Here is a 22,940-nt window from a genome sequence, read left to right as displayed (position 1 = left end):
AATCTCAAGGAACTCTTTGGTCACCAGGATCGGGCCTCTAGGCAAGAAGCCATGATAAAGATAATGAGGACCACCATGTAAGAGGGTACTCCTGTGAGGGATCATATCCTAAAGATGATGGCTTATCTGAATGAAATACAAATCCTTGGAGGAGAAATTGATGGGGAAACCCAGATCGATATGATCCTCTAAACGCTACCTAGAAGTTTGGAGCAATTCCACCTGAATTACAATATGAATAAAAGGGTATATTCATTGGCAAAACTACTGACAGAACTTCAGGCAGCAGAAGGTTTGTTTCGTCATAATTCTCAAATTCACTATGCTGAAAATGGTTCTACTTATAAACAGAAAGGAAAGAAGAAGAAGAAACAAGTTAGCTCAGTAAAGAAGGTGAATAAATCTCAAAGTACAGGAGCTAAAGCTGGAGTGAAGAAGCCGAAGGGAAAGTGCTTCATCTGCAAGCAGTCAGGGCATTGGAAGGTGGACTATCCTCGTAGGAATCAAAACAACAAAGGTATATCTCATGCTCTGGTTGTTGAAACATGTTTAGCGGTGTTATCTACCAGCACCTGGTGTGTAGATACAGGAGCCACTAATCATGTCTGCAATTCTTTGCAGGGGTTCCAGGAAACCCGACGACTATATGAAGGAGAGATAACCGTCTACATGGGCAATGCTACTAAGGCGGCGGCTGTTGCAGTGGGAGACGTCTACTTATCTTTTGATTGAAATAGAAAATTGGTTTTAAGAAATTGTCTTTATGTACCTAGTTTTAGAAAGAATTTAATTTCAGTTTCTAAACTGTATTTTGATGGATATTCTGCTTCTTTTAATAACAATGTAGTTATAAAGAGAAATAAAGTGATTATCTGTTCTGGTGCATTAGTTGACAATTTATATACTTTAAATCCAATTTCTCCCACAAAGCAAAATATGGAAATTTATAACACATCTTCTAACACTAATAAGAGAAAACAACCTTCGGAAATGAACCAAACATATCTTTGGCATCTAAGGCTTGGTCATATTAACTTAAGTAGGATTCAAAGGCTTATAGCCGATGGACTCTTGGGTTCATTAGAGTTGGAAAATTTTCCAACTTGTGAATCTTGCTTGGAAGGTAAAATGACCAAGAGGCCTTTAAAGCCCAAGGGGTATAGAGCCAAAGAAGTGTTAGAATTGGTTCATTCTGATTTGTGTGGTCCTATGTCTATCAAGGCGAGAGGTGGTTTTGAATATTTTGTCTCTTTTATAGATGATTATTCAAGATACGGATACATTTACCTAATGCGCCGCAAGTCCGAGTGTTTTGATAAGTTCAAAGAGTACAAGGTTGATGTGGAGAAACGACTAGGTAAAAGTATCAAGACACTACGATCTGATCGTGGTGGCGAATACCTCTTAGGAGAGTTTAGGAATTACTTATCAGAGGCCGGGATTCAATCCCAATTGTCCGCACCTGGTACACCCCAATAGAATGGTGTGACAGAACGAAGGAATAGGACTCTTATGGTGATGGTTAGATCAATGATGAGTTATTTAGAATTACCAAATTCGTTTTGGGGATACGCTTTGGAAACGGCATCGCACATTCTGAACTTAGTACCTTCTAAATCAGTATCTTCTACTCCCACAGAATTGTGAAATGGGCGAAAACCCAGTCTAAGACATATTCGGATTTGGGGTAGTCCAGCACATGTGCTGAAACCAGATGCTGATAAGTTAGAATCTCGTATAGAAGTTTTCGTGTTTGTGGGTTATCCCAAAGGAACGAAAGGTGGTTTATTTTATAGTCCTAAAGACCAGAAGGTCATTGTTAGCACCAATACCCAGTTTTTAGAAGAAGACTATATAATGGATCACAAGCCTAGTAGCAAAGTTATTCTAGAAGAACTTAGAGAGGATATGTCTACTTTAGTACCAACAGTACAAGATGAAGTACTACAAGAGATTGCAACACGTGTCACACATGATACACAACCACAGACAGTGCCTCGTCGTAGTGGGAGAGTTGTGAGGGAACCTGAGAGATTCATGATTTTGGGAGAGTCTTCGGACTTGATCCCGGGTAAACATGAACCTGATCCCCGAACATATGACGAAGCACTCCAAGATATAGATGCAGTATCTTGGTAAAAGGCAATGAATTCCGAAATAGAGTCTATGTACTCTAATAAGGTCTGGGAGCTTGTAGAACCACCTGATGGTGTAAAAGCCGTTAGATGCAAGTGGATCTACAAAAGGAAAAGAGGGACAAACGGGAAGGTAGAAACCTTCAAACCTAGGCTTGTTGCGAAAGGGTACACTCAGAAAGAGGGAATCGATTATGAGAAGACCTTTTCACCGGTAGCCATGCTTAAGTCTATCCGGATACTCTTATCCATTGCCGCTCATATGGATTATGAGATTTGACAAATGGATGTCAAGACAGCTTTGCTTAATGGAAGTCTTGAAGAAAACATCCATATGAAGCAACCAGAAGGGTTCATTAAAAAAGGCAAAGAGCATCTAGTGTGCAAGCTCAATCGGTCCATTTATGGACTGAAGCAAGCTTCAAGGTCTTGGAACAGTCGGTTTAATGAAGTAATCCAGTCATATGGATTTATTCAGTGTCCGGATGAGTCTTGTGTATACAAGAAGTGTAACGAAAACGTGGTGGTATTTCTTGTACTATAAGTAGATGATATTTTGTTAATTGGTAACAATGTCAAGGTATTATCAGATGTAAGGGTATGGTTGTCCAAACAATTTGATATGAAGGAATTAGGAGATTGTGCACGCATTCTTGGGATCAAAGTTATAAGGGATCACAAGAAAAGAATGTTGTGTCTATCCCAAGCTTCATATATAGATACAATCCTTGCTCATTTTAGTAAGTAGAATTCCAAGAAAGGTTTCTTACCTTTTAGGCATAGAGTAGCTCTATCTAAAGAGATGTCTCCGAAGACATCAAAGGAGATAGAGGACATGAAAGCAGTTCCTTATGCTTCGGCAGTAGGAAGCCTTATGTATACAATGCTGTGTACGAGACCTGATATCTGTTTTACCGTGAGCATGGTTAGCAGATATCAGAGTAACCCTGGACAAGGACATTGGACTGAGGTAAAGCATATATTAAAGTACCTGAGAAGGACTAGAGATTATATGCTAGTTTACCAAACAGATGATTTGCTCCCTGTGGGTTACACGGATTCAAATTTCCAATCGGATAGGGACAACAGTAAGTCTACATCAGGCTATGTGTTTACTTTAGGAGGTGGAGCCATTGCATGGAGGAGTGTTAAGTAGAAATGCGTTTCAGACTCAATCATGGAAGCTGAGTATGTAGCACCTCTGAGGCAGCTAAAGAAGCAGTATGACTCAGGAACTTTCTAATGGACTTAGATGTGATTCCTGGTTTACCCAAAATCATCACAATTTATTGTGATAATAGCGGTGCAGTTACAAACTCGAAGGAACCACAAGCCCATAAGGCAAGTAAACATATAGAGCACAAGTACCACCTGATACGAGATATCGTGAAGCGAGGAGAAGTTGCCATCGCCAAGATTGCATCATCAGATAACCTGGCAGATCCTTTCACTAAGGCCCTTCCAGTAAAAGCTTTCGATCGGCATGTGGAGGGGATGGGAATCAGATGTATGGCAGCAGATATGGCAGCTTAGTCATTAGTATAAGTGGGAGATTGTTAGAGTGTATACTGAAAACCTAAGCTTTTGTAAACATTTATTTTGAATAAAGAATCACATTTGGTCAAATTATCTACATTTGTTTTTAGTTGTTCAATTAATTTATATTGTAGATAACATAGTATGTGGTGTCACATACAGAAGATAATGTTATCAGTACCTTATAAATTATAAACAGTAGCTCACGACCAAAATGGAAAGGAACAAACCATTGAAAGGTCGTAGTGTAATTAGGTATTAGTTTATCTTAACTATATAATTACCCTAGTGCACTTAGAGTGTATTGAGTAGGACCATCAGAGGTCGTTTCTTTTATACTGACTTTATAAAGGAACAAGACCTCAGTTATTATGGAAGTGTGTGCTCTTAATCCTAATATAATAACAAGAACATATATTTGATATTTATTTCTTTAATTTATCAATGGGTGAGATTTAGTTCGATAAATCAATAAGTCCGATAAGTTGAGAAATGATATCACTTATAGTGTGTGTTGTTGATTATAGAAGGAAACTGTGTCCTAGTGATCTAGGTTGATAATGTCCCCGAGAGGAGCTCATAAGGATTGTCATGTTAAACCCTGCAGGTGGACTTAGTCCGACATGATGATAAGGTAGAGTGGTACTATTCTTGGACTAAGATATTAATTAAATGAGTTGTCAGTAATTCACTTAATTAGTGGACATTCGACATCTTAAACACAGGGAGACTAACACACTCATAATAAGAAGGAGCTCAAAAATGTAATTTGGGATTGGTGCGGTAGTTCAATAATAGTTCTTTAGTGGAATGAATTATTGTTGATAAAATTAAGTTGTGTGTTCGGGGCGAACACAGGATGCTTAATTTTATCGGGAGACCAAAACCAATTCCTCCTCTCGATCCCTATCGTAGCCTCTTATTTATAGAGTACTATACCCATCTATACCCACCTTCATACCCATGTTGTAGGGGTCGGCCAAGCTAACTTGAGGACCAAGCTAGGGCCGGCCAAACCTTGGTCCATGGGTGGCCGACCCTAGCTTGAACCCAAGCTTAGATGGCCGGCCCTATTAAATTAGAAAAGAATTTTACTTTTAAAATTTTCTCATGTGGAAGATATAATTTATTGGAGAGATTAAAAATTAAATTATCTCTTTTATAAGTTTCTACAAATAATTAAAGAAAGAGATTAAATCTCTTTCCTTATTTGTAGATTGGAAGATATTTTATTTTTCTTCTTTGTAAATTATTCACATGTTGAAAAAGTAAAATTATAAAAATTTCTTTTTATCAACCATGAAGGGATTTTAAAGGGAAATTTTATTTTTAAAATTTTCGAAGACAAATAAGGAATTTTAATTGTTGATTGAAAATTACCTTGTTTGCTCTCCATGAGTGGCCGACCATGACATGATCTATTATAAAATTTTGTTTAATTTTTATTAATTAATTCGTGTCAAGGAAAGTTAAGGAAATTTTATTATAATTAAATTTTCTTATTTGTCAAAGCTAAGGATTATAAAAGAGGGGGTTTTGGGAGCCTTCAAGGTGAACAACCTCTATTATTTTCTCCCTCTTTTCTTCCTTGGTGTGGCCGGCTCTTCCTTTTCTCTTCTCTCCATCCTTGTGGCCGAAACTTTCTTCCCTCTTGGAGATCAAGTGGTGGCCGGATTCTAGCTTGGAGAAGAAGGAGAGAAAGCTTGCATCCCTTGGAGCATTGGTGGTGGTTGAATCTCTTCATCCTTGGAGGTGCTCTTGTTGTGGCTGAACCTAGCAAGGAGGAGAAGAAGGTGCTTTGGTGGTTTCTCATCTCGGAAGATCGTTGCCCACACAACATCCGAGGTTAGAAGAGGAATACGATAGAAGACCTAGAGGTTTTTGCTTGCAAAAGAAAAGGTATACTAGTATTTAATTTCCGCATCATACTAGTTTTATTTCTTTGTAAAAAAATACCAAATACAAGAGGCATGCGATTCTAATTTTTCGAATTAGTTTTCGATGTTGTGTTCTTTTAATTTTCTTTTCCTTGTGAATTGATTGTTCTTTTTGGTTAACCTAGGGTTATTTAAGGAAATTAAATATTAGCTTTCTTTAAAAGACTTTGTCTAGGCGGTGGTGGTTGTTCTCATATCCAAGAAGGTCATGTGCCTCACCATGCAGTCCTGGAAGCCAATTTTGGGAATTAATATTTAATGGAATTAATAACATAGGTGATTTGGATCTAACGTGTTAAGTTCCGCAGGAGATCCAAGTCTAAACCTAAAAGAACAAATAAATAAACTTAGGATCAAACGTGTTAAGTTCCGCAGGCGATCCGAGTTTAATTTAAAAGAACACATGGTAGCTAGGAAAAGGATCAGACCTTTGTACAAAATTTTTGTACAGTGGAACCATTAGGTTTTCCGAGTAGCAACCAACACACCTAAATCCGAATATGCTTCAGACTAGGCTTACGCCCATTCTGTAATTCTTTGGGAGTAGAGAGTTCTGACTTAGAAGGTACTATGTTCACTTCCATTTCCAGTGTATATCCTTAAAACAAATTTGGTAATTTTCTGAATAACTTATCATCGATTTAATTATTCCATAAGCGCCTTATACCTTCTTTCTACTACACCATTCTGTTGGGGTGTACTAGGTGTAGTTAGTTGGGATTAAATCCCGACTTCTGATAAGTGACTCCTAAACTCTCCTAAGAGGTACTCGTTACTATGATTTCACCGTAGTGTCAAGATACTTTTACTTTGACGTTACTCCACATCAGCCTAGTACTCTTTGAACTAATCAAAGCACTTAGACTTGTGGCGCGTCAAGTAAATATATCCTTATCTCGAATAGTCGTCTATAAAAGAGATGAAATATTCGAAATAACCTCTTGCCTGGATAGTCAAAGGTCTATACAAATCAGAATGAACCAATTCCAACATATCTTTGGCTCTATACCCCTTAGACTTAAAAGCTTCTTGGTTATTTTTCCTTCCAAGTAAGACTCGCGGGTTGGAAAGATTTTCACTACCAATGAACCCAAGAGTTCATTGGTTATTATCCTTTGAATCCTACTCAAGTTAATATAACCTAGCCTTAGATGGAAAAAATATGATTGGTTCATTTCCGAAGGTTACTTTCTCTTATTAAAGTTAGAAAATGTGTTATTAATTTCCATTTATTGCATCGTGGGAGTTATTGGATTATAAATTGTCAACCAACATACCAGAACAGATAATTTCCCTATTTTTCTTGATAACAAGTTTGTTGTCAAAATAGACAGAATATCTATTCTTTAATAGTTTAGAAACCGAAATCGGGTTCTTTCTAAACTTAGTACGTAAAGACAATTTCTGAAAATCCATATTTTATTCCTATCGAAGGATAAACATCTCCCACTGCAATAACTACTACTTTTGTAGCAGTGCCCATGTAGACGGTGATTTTCCTTTCATATAGTTGTCGGGTTTCCTAGAACCCCTATAATAAATTACAGACATGATTAGTGACTCCCGTATCTACTCACCAGGTATCGGTAGATAGCACCTCTAATTATGTATCAACTAATGAATAAAATACACCTATATTGTTCTCAGTTCTAAGAGGGCAGTCCACCTTAATGTCCAAGTTTTATTTCCATTCACTATAACTGGGACTGCTAAGTCTATTCTATAGTATAACAACTAGGGGATTGACTACATTTGAAATCCTAAGAATTACAAAAATATTTGGTTAAGACCAACATCTCAAAATCCCCGTGAATTTTGTATGCCACGTTAGTGTGGACGTATAAAAATTCTAAAAGGAGATTTTATCCATTAATTTTATTATCTTGTTAAATAAAATTAATAGTTGGTGTTGGATCGAGACCGCGCTAGAGGGGGGTGAATAGCGCTCGCGGCTATTTCGTTCATATCGGAATCGTAAAAAGCGTAAGAGTTAATGCAGCAGAATAAAAACAAACACACAAAGACGCAAGAGATTTTTACTTCGTTCGGAGCCTAAGGCGACTCCTACTCGAAGGCCCACGATCCTTGATCGCTTCCGGTGGGCAACAACTATAAGCTCGATTATTACAAACTAAGTATTACAAGAAATGCGATAAAAGAAATCTATACCGACGACGAAAAGAGAAATCTTGGAGCTCTGGGTCGTCGGAGATTGGTAGCAGCACTTCCGGGAGTCTTTCGGAGCAGCACGTTGAAGAAAGAAGACTTGGAATTCGTTAAACAAAGTTGCTGGTCGAACCCCCTTTATAAATAGTGTTCAAGGCGCCTTGAATGCTACCCAAGGCGCCTTGAATAGGCCGAGTCAGCCGCGGAGATAAGGAGCGAACTGGTCGAATCTTATCACAGATTCAAGGCGCCTTCCACTGTTCATAGGGCGCCTTCATCTGTTCAAGGCGCCTTCCATTGTTCATCAAGGCGCCTTGAACAGCTTCTCGCAGCCAGCTCCAGCCTTGCACCCGAGGCGCCTCCAAGCTCCATGAAGGCGCCTCGGACACTGTTCATCCGAGGCTTTAGGTTGCTTCTTTGCACCTGCAAGATACGTTAGTCCCAAACACTATCCTGCAGCACAAAGTTAGCACATAATACAATAAATATGACAAATGAAGTATTGACAGTCTCCGGACTATCCGAGTCTGACTTCGGGTTTCCAACCGGAAACCCTAGGTCGACCCGACGCCTACTGTTCCCTCTACGGGGAACGCGTCCTCATCTACTCCACTCAGGAGATTTACCTGTTGCCAGTATGATCCTCCAGATCGACTGGACTTTTGCTCAACACTCGACGCTTCCGGACTTTCTGCTGGACATCCGCTTCCCGGCTAGTCCAGTCTTTGACCTGGTTCGCGACACCAGGACTTTCCACCTAGGGTTACCACCCCTTAGGACTTTTTGCCTGAAGTCATCGACCTGCCAAGACTTTCCGCATAGGGTTACCACCCCCTATGACCTAGGGTTACCACCCCCTAGGGTTTTTCCCTTTGCCTAACCGCAGCTAGGACTTTTCTGAAATCCTCAAGTAGACTTGTTAGAATACAATACACCTTAACTTTGAATCCTTTTCCATTATCAAAACACAAGTTCGATCATCGGATGCTTCCCGCACCAACAGTTGGTCTTTCTTTGATCAAATATTTGGTCAAGACTCTAAATTTAAAATAATATTGATTCCTCAAATAATACTATTTAAATTTACCAACACCTCAAAACACCGTTTGTTTTGCATGCCACGTTAGTGTGGACGTATACAAAATGAACATTTGTAAGAGGAGGGTTTTACCCATTAACTATCTTGTCAACCTAACTATATGAAAAATAAAACTACCTCAAACACCGTGAATTTTGTATGTCACGTTAGTGTGGACGTATACAAATTCAAAAATTTGTAAAAGGGGTTTTTAATTTTATTATCTTGTCAACCTAGTTTTATGACAAATTAATAGTTGGTTTCCCTTTGGTCACACAAGTGAGAGCAGTGACTCCGTTGGGGAGGATACTATTAAATGTGTCTAAGTGTATATCATTACTTGATACTAAGTTCATTAAATAGAATTGTGCTCCTTCAGTTGGAGAAGATCACACACATCCTAAATAACTTCCTATAACCATTCATAATGGAAGTTTGATCTAGTGATCCGCAAACAAACTCATCCATTTTGGAGGGAGGCACTCAGAGCCAACATGCAAGCTTGTTGCATCACTTACAAACCAGTAATGGAGACCGTGGGAATTATATACTAATCCCTCTCCCACTTAGTTATTTAAAATGAGGAATTTTAACCTAGCTATCACACATCACACACATCACAGTAAATAAAAGCAATAAATATGGAAATTAATTTTCCAACTATTATGGCTTCTTCCATCACTATCCTTCGCGTGCTGCTATCCCTAGGTTCATGTCGTCGGGTCCATCGAGCTTTCTTTTTCCGTTGCGCTTCTAGTCCTCCGATAGCACCACGCCTCGCAAGGATACGATCCGCGACAAATATAGAATTTTACATATATCGATCCTATATTCTACAAAGGAATGTACATGTATTCTAGGTCAAACAAAAAAGTAAAATTCTAAAACTAATATAGCTTCTGCTATATTTGATACATACAATCATGCACACACAAAATAATGCTCTTGACATGTCCAAGGGTCCAATCACACACAATATCTCTATGTTATAATAGTTGGAGCCTGCAACCAAAGAGTTAGCACATCCTACTATTATCCTGCCTAAATTATGTATGACATGTGCATAATCTATTTGAAAACCAAACACACAGAGGCAAACCCTAGCTCTGATACCAATTGTTGGTTAGTCCTAGGAAAATCATATCGGTTCCACTGTATAAAAATTTTGTACAAGTGTCGAACCTTTCCTTAAATAACCTATTGTGTTCTTTAGAAGTTAAATTAGGAATCACAGACGGAATTTAACATCATTGATTCTAAATTTAACTTATCAGTTCTTAATGGTTTAGATTTGAATCGCAAGCGGAACTTAACACTATTGAATCAAATCCACCTATGTTATTAATTTCATTAAATATTAATTTCCAAAATTGGCTTCCAGGACTGCATGGTGAGGCACATGACCTTCTTGGATATGGGAGCAACCACCACCGCCTAGACAAAGCCTTTTAAGGAAAGCTAATATATAATTTCCTTAAATAACTCTAGGTTAACCAAAAAGAACAATCGAATCACAAATTTGAAAAAGAAAAGAAAAGAAACACAACTTCGAAATAAATCTGAAAACTCTAGAATCATATGCCACTTGTGTTTGGTATTTCCAAAAATAACTATACAAAGAAAACTAGTATGATGCGAAAAATAATTACTAGTTATACCTTTCTTTGTAAGCAAATAACCTCTTGATCTTCTACCGTATTCCTCTTCTTATCCTGGACGTTGTGTGGGCAACGATCTACCGAGATGAGAATCCACCTAAGCCACCTTCTTCTCCAAGCAAGATTCGGCCACCACAATTCTCCAAGAGAAGTAGAGGTCCGACCACCACCACCAAGCTCCAAGGGATGCTAGAAACAAAATCTTCTTTCTCTCCTTCTTCTTCTAGCTAGAACCGGCCACCATGGACTTCTCTTGTGTTGATGCCGCCGACCACAAAGAAGGAAGAGAAGAGAAGAAGAAGAGAAGACCCTAGGGCCGGCCACACCAAGGAGGAAAAGAGAAGAAGAAAATAATAGAGTCGTTGTCTTGAAGGCACCTCTATCCTCTCTTTTATAATCCTTGGTCTTGGCAAATAAGGAAATTTTAATAAAAACTTCCTTAATTCTTTTGCCATGAAAAGGAAAATTTATTTAATTAAAAATAAATTTTCTTTTCATTATTTCAATGACCAGCCACAACCAAATCTCCAAGCAAAGAAAATTTTAAACACAAATTAAAACTTCCTTATTTGTTTCTGAAAATTTTATAAAAAATTTCTCCAATAATTTTTCCCTTCATGGTGGATTATAAAAAGGAAATTTTATAAATTAAAATATTTCTTTTAATCATGTGGATAATTTTCAAAAAGGAAAGTTATCTCTTAAAAATTAAAATCTCCTTTTAATCTACAAATAAGGAAAGATATCAAATCTTTTCTTAATCTTTTGTAGAAACTTATAAAAGAGAATATTTAATTTTTAAACTCTCTTTTAAATCATGAACAGGGTTAAAAAAGGAAAATTTTCTCAAAATTAAAATCTACCTTTCAATCTACAAATAAGGAAAGATTTCAAATCTTTTCTTAATTTTTTATAGAAAGCTATAAAAGGAAAGATTTAAATTTTAAACTCTCTTTTAAAACTATGAAATCCACATAAGAAAAATTTATAAATAAAATCCCTTTTAATGTGATGTGGCCGGCCACATCAACTTGGATTCCAAGCATTGCCCGGCCACCAACTTAGCTCAACCACTTGGTCTTGGCCGGCCCTAGCTTGGGTTCCAAGCTAGCTTGGCCGGCCCCCTTGAGTTGGGTAAGAAGTGGGTATGTGGTGGGTATAAATCTCTATATACAAGAGGCTATGATAGGGACCGAGAGGAGGAATTGGTTTTGGTCTCCCGATGAAATTAAGCTTCCCATGTTTGCCCCGAACACACAACTTAACTTCATCAATAATAATTCATACCACTAAAGAATTATTATTGAACTACTGCACCAATCCCAAATTATATTATGGGCTCCTTCTTATCATGAGTGTGTTAGTCTCCCTGTGTTTAAGATGTCGGATGTCCCCTAATTAATTGAGTTACTGACAACTCATTTTAATTAATATCTCAGTCAAAGAGTAGTACCACTCAACCTTATCGTCATGTCGGACTAAGTCCACCTGCAGGGTTTAACATGACAAACTTTATGAGCTCCTCTTGGGGACATTATCAACCTAGATTACTAGGACACAGTTTCCTTCTATAATTAACAACACACACTATAAGTAATATCATTTCCCAACTTATCGGGATTATTGATTTATCAAGCTAAATCTCACCCTTTGATAAGTTAAAAAAATAAATATTAAATATATGTGCTTGTTATTATATTAGAATTAAGAGCACACACTTCCATAATAACTAAGGACTTGTTCTTTATTAAGTCAGTATAAAAAGAACTTTCCTTAAATGGTCCTGCTCAATACACTTAAAGTGTACTAGTGTAATTTATTAGTCAAGTTAAACAAATACCTAATTACACTATGACTATTCCAATAGTTTGTTCCTTTCCATCTTAGTCATGAGCTACTGTTTATAATTTATAAAGAACTGATAACACGATCTCCTGTGTGTGACACCACACACCGTGTTATCTACAATATAAATTAATTGAACGACTACACTCAGTATATATAAATATAGACACTTGACCTATGTGATTCTTATTACTAAATAAATGTTTATACAAAAAACTAGGCTTTTAGTATATACTCTAACACAACGACCTTCCATCACCACCTCAACTCCAGAAGTAAAGGATTGGATCCGAAGATCACTCATCGTCATTGGATAAGCATACTTCTTCTTTCTCTCTTTGTTTTTGAGAATTATATGTTTAGATTCACCATGTCTTCGGGTTCTTCTCTAGCGTCTATGGAGTAAAGTCTTTGTTCTAGGACGAGGGAGTAATTATGGATTGGGTTTGATGTAAAACTCACATTATGTTTATATTCATTGGATGATTTCGCTTTCTTTGTTTCAATTCCTCGATCTCTTTGTCATGTTGATTGATTGTGTAGGAATTTCCAATCTCATAGAGGGAATACCTTAGATCATACACCCGAGGGGCCCTAGTGACAGGGGTAACCCATTCATGGACATCTAGGGTACTTCCTTGAAAGGAGAGGTGACTCCTTTGCAAGGAAGTAAGAGACCAAACTAAGTTTCTTAATTCTATCCTTGATAACATCAGTATGAGTCGTGTCCTTGTGATCTTCCGAGGCACCATAGTGACAGGGGTTAACTGTGACAGGATTTCGTAGGAGTTGACTTTGTCTGGTGCTCAAAGATAGTTGCTTTAGCTTCCGACGAATGCATGCCGATAGACAATGAGTATATAATAGTATGAGACACATCAATACCACCACAATGAAACCAAACTCCTAGAACTCTCCATTAACCAAGTTGATTTCTTCTCGTAGCTAGTTCTCGTTCCCGCTTTCCGATCTCTTTTAGATTACTTACAACCATCGCTAGTGCTTATAACCAGTCCTTGTGGGTTTGACAATCTTTTATATTACTGACGACGAATCCGTGCACTTGCAGAATCGTAACACCAAGCAATAGTTGATGTTGGGAATAAAAAGAAAAGATGATTCAATGATGACTTCACCAAGATTAGAAATTAAAACTTGAGAAATTTAGGCTATGATTAGCACTGAGCATGTTGAACTCATTCTTAGGCTAAGTCAAATCCATTTATGATCATGCTCATTATTAAAATTATTTGATAGAGTTAAATTGATTCAGTAAAGATTATGATGCACTTACTCCTACACATGTTTCTAGATTGTAGAATTTTGTTTGATAACAATCGAGTGCTTTCTTGTAGATCATTCTTGATTATGCTCATTAGTTTTACTACTTTGATAGAACTAAATAGAATCACTGGGGATACTCATTATTAGCTCATGAATCTAGATTGTAGAGTTTGCTTGAGGATAAGCAAAGGTTTAAGTATGGGGGTGTTAGGCGCGTAGATTATATATGTTATTTTGTACTATTTGACACACATCTACGTATATTACATGCCTATGATCTAAGTGTTTTGCACCCTTTTCTATCATATTTTGACATAATTACTATCTTGTGTTCAGAGATATACTTGGTGCTTGTTTTAACTTTCAGGAGTAGTTTGGAGTAGAAAAGGGCGCTTAAGACGCAAATGAAGATCAAATAAAGCAAGGATTAGAGTACCCAAGTCATTTTAGAACCCAATTGGACTTGGCCATGCTGTAAGCCATGGCCAAGGAACAAGGAAATGATACTGGTCATGCCAAATGGCATGACCAGGAAGTGAACTTAGCGCAAAGGAGGACTAGGTCATGCTTCATAGCACGGCCAGATGCTGTCCATGCCATTTTCTAGAATCAAATTGGGTTTGGCCGTGCCTTGAGGCATGACTATACACTTGAAGGCACAATTTTGAAGAGTTGGCCATGCCAAATAGCACGAAAAGAAGAGAAAATAGAGTAGTCTTTGCTCTGGCCGTGCCAAAAGGCACGGTCAAGAAGCCAGAGATAGCTTTGGCCGTGCCAATTGGCACGACCAAGATATCTTGCTAGAGCCAATTTGGTTCCTGCCGTGCCAAAAGGCACAACCAGATGCCCAGGAAGCGGATTGGCAGTGCCTCACCTCTATAAGAGGGGAACCTCTTTTCCTTTGCAAGGGGGGATACAGGGACGGAAGAAGACCATCTTGGTTGAATTCTCACATTCGGGGATCATTTGGACGATTCAAGGCTGTTCCACTGCTCCATCCTCGTTGGCATTACAAGATCTACATCCAAGCTCTTCACTTAACGTCAAAGGATAAGTTTCTACTTCCCTTCTTGGGGTTTTGGGAAATTTCTACATTTTTTATTGCTTGTGTTGTATTTCTTCCTATTATGGAGTAGATTCTTATTGTTCTAGGGCATGGGAAGTAATTGTAATGTGTGGATGATGTAAACTCTATGGAATTGCCATTTTCCTAGTTTGATGAAGCTTGTATACACTTGTTCTATTTGATGAAATGCTTACATAGAGGCTTTCCCTTATGAATATGAATTTATCTATCTAGATTATATTTTTTGTATGCATAGATATCACTTTTGAGTAGATACATTGCTGTGTGTCTAAATTAGGACTGTGCGTGAACCTGAATTTTCATTGATCGGATGCATAAATTATCATCTCTTTTGAGTGTGTGTTCCGATATAGCTCGGTATGGCCTTAGGATACTTATTTGAAGTTGAGTATCTAAGGTAACTTGTAACGACCCGCCTTCTACTTACCAGGCTGTAAGGCCGGACCGTCACATTATATTGTGCTAGGCTATGAGTTGTGGAGAAGTGAACTAATTTAAAACTTATCATGCTAATGACTGTTACAAGCTGTAGCTTCTGTTCATAATGCCTTTTTGTTATGCTACATACGCTAAGAGATGAAACCTAAGCTTCCGAATGGGCTAGACACTGTAAACAGAGCTTCCTAGCCAACATCAGGCCTTCCAATCGATCGGTGGATCGATTGAAACTATTGGATCGATTCACTGATCGATTCAGCGCGCTACTGTGCACGGGGTAATATTCTGGATCGATCGACTGATCGATCCAGACTTGCCAATCGATCCAGTGATCGATTCCGAAGCTCTCTGTTCGCGAGAGCTAATTCCTCGATCGATCGGTTGATCAATCCCTTAACCTTCTGTTCACGACAGAATGCGACTGGATAGATCGACGGATCGATCCAGAAGCTTACTGTTCATGGAAACAAGCCCCCCAATCGATCAGCTGATCGATTGAGGACCCCCAATCGATCGGCTGATCGATCGGGGGTTTCTGATTTCGTATCAGAAATCTGACTTCAACACTGTTTCGTGCCAAATTCACATACATAAGTTCTAAAGTGGCTGAAAACATACTAATGACAATTAACTAGCATTCTAAATATGATCACTAATAATCTAAGCAGGTCTTTCATGATTCAAAACGTTAAAATAACTAGAAGTGCAGAAAAGTAATAACATAAGAAAATGCTAAAGGTTTCTAATTTCTCCAAAGATCTTCATTCCAGGTTCCATCCACACACATCTTCATCGCATTGTCCTCCAGCCTTCGCTAATCCATCTTTCCTTTACCTTTATCTGCAGTATAAGGAAAAGAAGTATCTGTAAGCTTGGGAGCTTAGTAAGAAACCATCTACCTCACAAAACATGCATACGATGTAATTTATGTTTTTAAAACATGTTATTTGAAATATACACTGAACGGTTAGAGCATGGCATGGCCTACTATCATCCAAACATAGAAATCAAAACTGATCATGGCAATATCTTCTAGTATCAACAAGGTAGAACTAAACTGATACAACAACTAATCAAGCTAATGCTAAGCTGATACAAATTCTGAACTGTAATCACATAACTAAATTGTGAAGCTTTGAAAAACTATTTATCATAAATAGATGAAAATACTAATCATGCTGCTGATGGGTCCGACAACTGTACTTGCTATGCGCGCATCCCTAACTAGACCCGGGGTTGCAAGTCCCGAATTTAGTAGAGTTATTAGGTTATCTAAACCTAGGGGCGACTATGGGAGCCCAGCACAAGGACAACTGAAGTCCAGTACAGTGCCACTGAAAAGTAAAATACTGATTTGTAGCTAATATACCTTACCTTGCTCTTATTAGGTTATCTGAACCTAGTACTAGGTTATCTGAACCTAGAGGCGATTGTGGGAGCCCACCCATTGGACCGTAGTCCCATATAAGCTGAAGCAAGGCTAAATATGCTATTTCAAATGTTTCTACTGCATTTACTGAGCTATTAAAATGCCTATTATAGCATTTTACTGAGCTAAACATTTTATCAACCACTTGGTGTGCACCAGGACACACCCTACGTACTGAAAATCTGCATACGCCTAAACTAATGCATGAAAATATACGAATCGCTACTTATACTGCAGGTGAGGGGTTTCTTACATCCTGTGCTAGATTTCCTTACGATCTGGTCGCTAAGTTTTCCGGAAAGACGATCTTCTCTACGATCCTCCTACGTTTACGTGCTCTTCTCGCGGAGAGGAGCGTCCTCGTGCCGGAGTTGTCGCCGGAAGGTGATCCTATAGCCCTTGGGATGAAACCCTAGGCTTCTTTGGCTTGGTGCGCCGAGAGAAGAAGAGAAGGGGAGAGAGGGTGGCATGTAAGGGTTTGAGGAGAGAAAGTTACGTTAAAACCATTCCCCACTTAATAATTTTCCTATTTATATTAAGTGGTTTATTCGGCCAACTTAAACTTAAATATGATTCCTTCTCTCTTCTTTCAGCACACCCCTGCTGGGGCCTCCTGGTTACTAGAGTTGTCTATAAGACATAGGGTCTTATAGGTCTCGGGTTCAATCCCCGCTTAGGCTATTTTATTTTTCTATTTATTTTTGCTACTTCCGCTACTCTAAAAATTATATAAAAATATCCTAAAATTCTAGAAAAATAATAGAATATTTTTAAAAGTCTTTTTGAGAATTTTCGGGTGTTACATAACTATCCTTCTATGGAACGTAACCTCCTAAGGGAGGATGATTCTATGTATGGATAAGTCTATCACTTGACCTAATTAGCTTCTCCTAATCATATGCTACGCAATTGACTAACGTAATTTAGAGACGTATACCTGGGGGAGACCTTGTGACAAGAGGTGCTCTACTAAAACTCAGACTCTCTAAGTTACTTCTTCACTTGATGGCATACTTGGTTAATAGTATGGGAAGTACTATGATATTCCCTCTACTGGGAATGCGTCGTCACCTACTTATCTCAGGAGAGTTTACCTTTTTACCAAACCGTTTCTCCAGACCTTTTGGACTTTTGCTTAGCATCCAAGACCAGGACTTTCACCTAGTGTCCTCGAGCATAGAATTTCCCACTTGATGTCTATGACCTCTAGGACTTTCATCTAGTATCCTCGACCCTAGGATTTTGCTCAACGTCCTCGACTTGCCAAGCCTTTGCCCAGTCCCACGGACTAGGACTTCATTGTCTAGCCGCAACTAGGACTTTCGACCTTCCTAGTGTCCACTATGACTTCTTTGCCTTGCCTCAACTAGGACTTTCACCTTGCCTAAGATCACTTAGGACTTTCTTGTACACTCAGTCAAACTCGTTAAATGACAACACAATTTAACTTTAAACTTTTGCCAATATCAAAATATAGATTTGATTAACTAGTACTTTTAGCACCAACACATATTTGAATATAATCCATAGATGTGAATATATAATTCCTCTATATAAAAGAGAGAATCTCTACATTTGGAAAAGAAATGTAGAATATATAGTTTTGATATGACAATGGGAGGTTGGGTTTGGGCATGATAAGAGCCCATTTTGGATCTGGCTAGTGGTTTATTTTGGGCTAAAATAATTCCATTAAAAACATAGATCTAAATTTAATAAATTTAGATACTTTATTACACACAAGATTGATATCTCTTATTTGAAACCTCCAGCTCCTGCATAAGCAAAAACATATTTATTATTTACATACTTATTATCCAATATATTATAATAATCATCAATATCAACATTAGGCACAACAGACTTAGGATTCAAATAAAACCAGTTATTCGATCAAAATTTATTACACACAAGATTGATATCTCTTATTTGAAACCTCCAGCTCCTCCATAAGCAAAAACATATTTATTATTTACATACTTATTATCCGATATATTATAATAATCATCGATATCAACATTAGGCGCAATAGACTTAGGATTCAAATAAAACCAATTATTCGACTGATCAACAAACTGAATGTCGATGAAATAAGCAGCTTTATTGGGTCCTTCATTACTTGGATGACCACTGCCCATCGGAGGGCTTGGCACATTCAAGGGAGTCACAACTTGCCCACCCAGTTGAACGAAGTCGGCATAATCATTCATCTTTGGAACCAATTCCTTGGGGAAATACCCAAGAGGTAGCTCATCATTATATGTAACCCACCAATTATTTGTTTTAGAGTCCTATACATGAAAATACACAAAATTTATCAATAAGGATTAAGCTTCAAAAAGAATTTAAAAAGCACATTTAGAAAAAAAAAAAAAAAAAAAGGAATTACCTTAGCAATTAGTATCGATAGATATTTCTGTTCACCGCCATAAGTGGAAAATTGAGGAATAAAGCTTCCAGGTCCATAAATATTAGTGGTGCTAACAAAACCAGGGCATTCCAAATTAAAACATCCTATTTTTTGACTACCATCACTCTGAAAACATGTAATTAAATATGTTATTTGAGAATATATATATATATATATATAAATATAAATTTATACTTACAGTCCAAAAAGTATAAAATCGAGGATAGCTGGTACCGTAATAGGTGTTTGAAACCTATGAAATTGGATATTAGTGACGATATAAAATAATATTATTAGTAAATAATTTATATTAACTTACATGCCAACCAGCTGCCAACATATTGGTTGGAGATTTTGCATCTCCAGAAAGATATATACTGCTGGATGATACTTGATCAGTTTGTAGATCTGGAAGTCTATAAGTTGCCATTTTTGCATAAGCTCCATAAAATTGAGCACTTGGAGTTTCAATTACTGCATACTATGTACAATGTAAATATTATTTATCTTTAAACTATATAAATAATGAATTAAAATTGCAATAATAATAATAATAATAATAACTCACATGATTTCCTGGCACATTTTTGTCGGCTTGTGCTCTAAATTGGGTTCTCAAGAGTTTAGACTCAATTAAATCTTGTGTCTGAGTACGGTGGACGAGCACAGTGCCAGAAGGACAAGTATCATTGAATCCATAAAAAGACGTCGATTTAGATTTGGTAAGCTTCATTCCTTTTGGAAGACTACTTGGTTTTAACTATAAAGATTATTAAGCGAGTTAAAGGGCCGAATGAACTATACCATGCAATAAAACACTTCATATCAATTTCACTTATGTTCTTAATGCTCAATACCTGAAGAGTGTGATTTTTCAACAAAGGGTGATCAAATGCTGGTTGCTTATACATATCAACACAGTCAAACAGATCTCCAGTTATTGTCTGAAAATAATAAATAATTTCAAAAGTAAATATTATTTATAATTTCTCAAAAAATAATAATACTGACCTGGATGGTTTTAAGAGAATGCTTAGTCTTTTTGTTCCATGATTTTGCTTGTGTCCTTTGAATTGAAATAAACACCAGAAATATAATACGAAGTAACATGATGTAAATGATATGAAAGTTTAGTATTTCAATATGTGGTATATCTTGACCCATTCTCACTTATAAATACATAAAAAAAAGTCTATAGTTGGTAAAATATAAGAATCATTAAATAAAAAAATGAATGAAAGGAAACTTATTTTCATTCTTTAAATTTGTAGATTTTTTTTTATTAATGTAATCTTAAAATGTATAATTAGTAAGATATAATAATTGGTAAATAAAATAAATAAATAAAAGAGAAATTATTTTCCATCTTTTAAATGTTTAATTTATCATTAATGTAATCATCTAATTTATATAAAATTAATGTTAAAATTAATTTAAGCTTATCTATATTAATTGTAAAATAAGAAATTTCAAAATTTATACCAAATATAAGCATCTATTAAGGTTAAGATAGTAAATCTAAATTTATACAAAAGTTAAGCAATTATCTCTGTATTAATATATTCTTAAAATTTAATAAAATAATAAATTCCCTTCCATTTATTTGTATTTAAAAGTAAATGGAAAATATAAATTACACACTTAAAATACGCAAATAACTTTTTATTTATTATTTTATTTATTGACTTTTCTTTGTGTCTTTATACATCAGAGAAAGAGCCTAGATTTACAACATTTTAAAAATTAAACTTTCATATCACATCATATTACTTAGCATTTAATTCGTTATGTTTATTTTGATTATTGGGGCTAGAAATTAAGTCAAACATATTCACATAAAACTATTAAAAAAATAGATCTGTTACCTTAATAATCCATAGTATCAACTCACGAATATAAAAAGAGATAAATATAGATATATAAGTGTTAGACACATAGTGGGGTAAATTCTAGGTCATCAGTTGATATGAGTTATAACGAGCGGGTTTAGAAGACGACATGAATGTTAAAGACAAGATGAGGTGGTCAAAATCTTGAAAGCATACCCGAGCATCTCTGGAGTAGGATGCTCAAAAGCAATTGGTCGAGTGGAGGTCAAACGAGCACAAGGGTGTCTGTATGCGCTCGATCAGGCAAAGCCTGACCGAGCTTAAAGGCACTAAACCTTATAAAGCTTCTAGTAAATGCTCAGCCATGCAAAGATCGAGCGAGTTTAAGGATGTTCCACCCTATGAAGCTTCTAGTAAGCGCTTAATCGAGCGAAGGCCGAACGAGCACAGGTGTGCCTGTATGCGCTTGATCGAGTAAAACCCGACCGAGCTTAAAGGCACTTAGCATTATGAAGCTTCTAGTAAACGCTCAGTCGTGTAAAGACCGAGTGAGTTTTGTTGGTGCGGGAAACATCCGACGATCGAATCTAAGTTTTGATAATGGCAAAGGATTCAAAGTTAAGGTTATGTTGTGATGTAACAAGTTTGTTTAAGTGTTTCAGGAAAAGTCCTAGCTGTGGTTAGACAAGTGAAAACCCTAGGGGGTGGTAACCCTAGGTCATAGGGGGTGGTAACCCTATACGAAAACTCTTGGTGGGTCGAGTACTTCAGGCAAAAGTCCTAAAGGGGGGGTAACCCTAGGTGGAAAGTCCTGGTGTCGCGGATCAGGTGAAAGACTGGACTAGCCGGGAAGCGGAAGTCCAACAGAAAGTCTGGAAGCATCGAGCAAAAGTCCAGTCGATCTGGAGGATTGCACTAGCAACAGGTAAATCTCCTGAGTGGAGTATGTGAGGACGCGTTCCCCGTAGAGGGAACAGTAGGCGTCGGGTCGACCTAGGGTTTCCGGTCGAAAATCTGAAGTCAGACTCGGACAGTCGGGAGACTGTCAAACTTTAATTCATTATTATTATTGTGCACTAACTCTGTGTTGCAGGTACTCTGGACTAACGCATTTTTGTAGGTACCAAAAAACACAAGCTAAGCTCGGATGTACAGTGTCTGAGGCGCCTCCATGGGGCTTGGAGGCGCCTCGGGTGCGAGCCAGCTTCTGCCAGCGCAGCTCAGTGGAGGCGCCTTGGTCCAGACCGGAGGCGCCTTGGACCAGGCTTTGAAGGCGCCTTGGAGAGCACAGAAGGCGCCTTGAAGGGATAAGTCACGACCAGTTCAGGCTTGATCCACACGGGCGACTCGACCATCCTGGAGGCGCCTTGGATGGCTTTCAAGGCGCTTTGAACACCCTTTATAAGCAGCACTCGACCAGCAGCTCACAACAACTACTCCTAAGCGATTCTCTTACGACAAGCTGCAAACTCAACGACCCCGAAGTGCTGTAGCAACATCCCGATGACCCGGAACTCCAAATTCACTATTTTTAAGTGTTGTCGGTATACTTTAACTTCTGTTTATTGTACTTAATCTGTAGTATTTTCGAACTTATAGTTGTTGCCCACCGAAAGCGGTCAACGACCGCGGGCCTTCGAGTAGGAGTCGAGATAGGCTCTGAACGAAGTAACCTCTCGTGTCTTTTGTGTGTTTGTGCATTTTTATTTCCGCTGCTTTATAACTCGATAGTTTTACGAATTCGAAACAGTGAAAGCCACGAGCGCTATTCACCCCTCCTCTAGCGCTTTCGATCCAACAATTGGTATCAGAGCCTGGATTGCCAGAAGGTTTAACCGCCGACTGTGCACAAGAGCTATGATCTGATTGAGCCATGTGGGTACAATATTGACCTTGAACAAAGAAAGTGAGGGCTCCTATGTTCGGATCAAGAGGACCAGACATCAGGCAGGAAGTCCTAGTTGCGGTTAGGCAAGGAAGTCCTAGTAGGTCAGGTGGACCGAGGGGCAGGAAGACTTGGTGGGTCGAGGATCGGGCGTGGGAAGCCTGTGGTCCTTTGTTTGAGGGGGGGATTGTTGGTGTTGCAAGGTTGCAAACATAGTCCCACA

The 22,940-nt window shown here is 37.8% G+C and overlaps 1 protein-coding gene across 1 annotated transcript; it reads right to left on the bottom strand.

Moving 5' to 3' along the window:
* Positions 1–18,518: 18,518 nt before the first annotated feature.
* Positions 18,519–20,167, bottom strand: LOC121980006. Its single transcript, XM_042531978.1, has 7 exons — positions 20,015–20,167; positions 19,861–19,947; positions 19,572–19,763; positions 19,323–19,484; positions 19,203–19,256; positions 18,983–19,129; positions 18,519–18,884 (listed from the first exon to the last, which is right to left on the bottom strand). The coding sequence occupies exons 1-7, from the start codon at positions 20,165–20,167 to the stop codon at positions 18,519–18,521; spliced, it is 1,161 nt and encodes a 386-aa protein (XP_042387912.1).
* Positions 20,168–22,940: the final 2,773 nt, after the last annotated feature.

This window comes from Zingiber officinale, chromosome 5A (assembly GCF_018446385.1).
Source record: "Zingiber officinale cultivar Zhangliang chromosome 5A, Zo_v1.1, whole genome shotgun sequence".
NCBI lineage: Eukaryota > Viridiplantae > Streptophyta > Magnoliopsida > Zingiberales > Zingiberaceae > Zingiber > Zingiber officinale.
The sequence above is the reverse complement of the archived record's forward strand: the minus strand, read 5'-3'. Positions and strand labels throughout refer to the sequence as shown.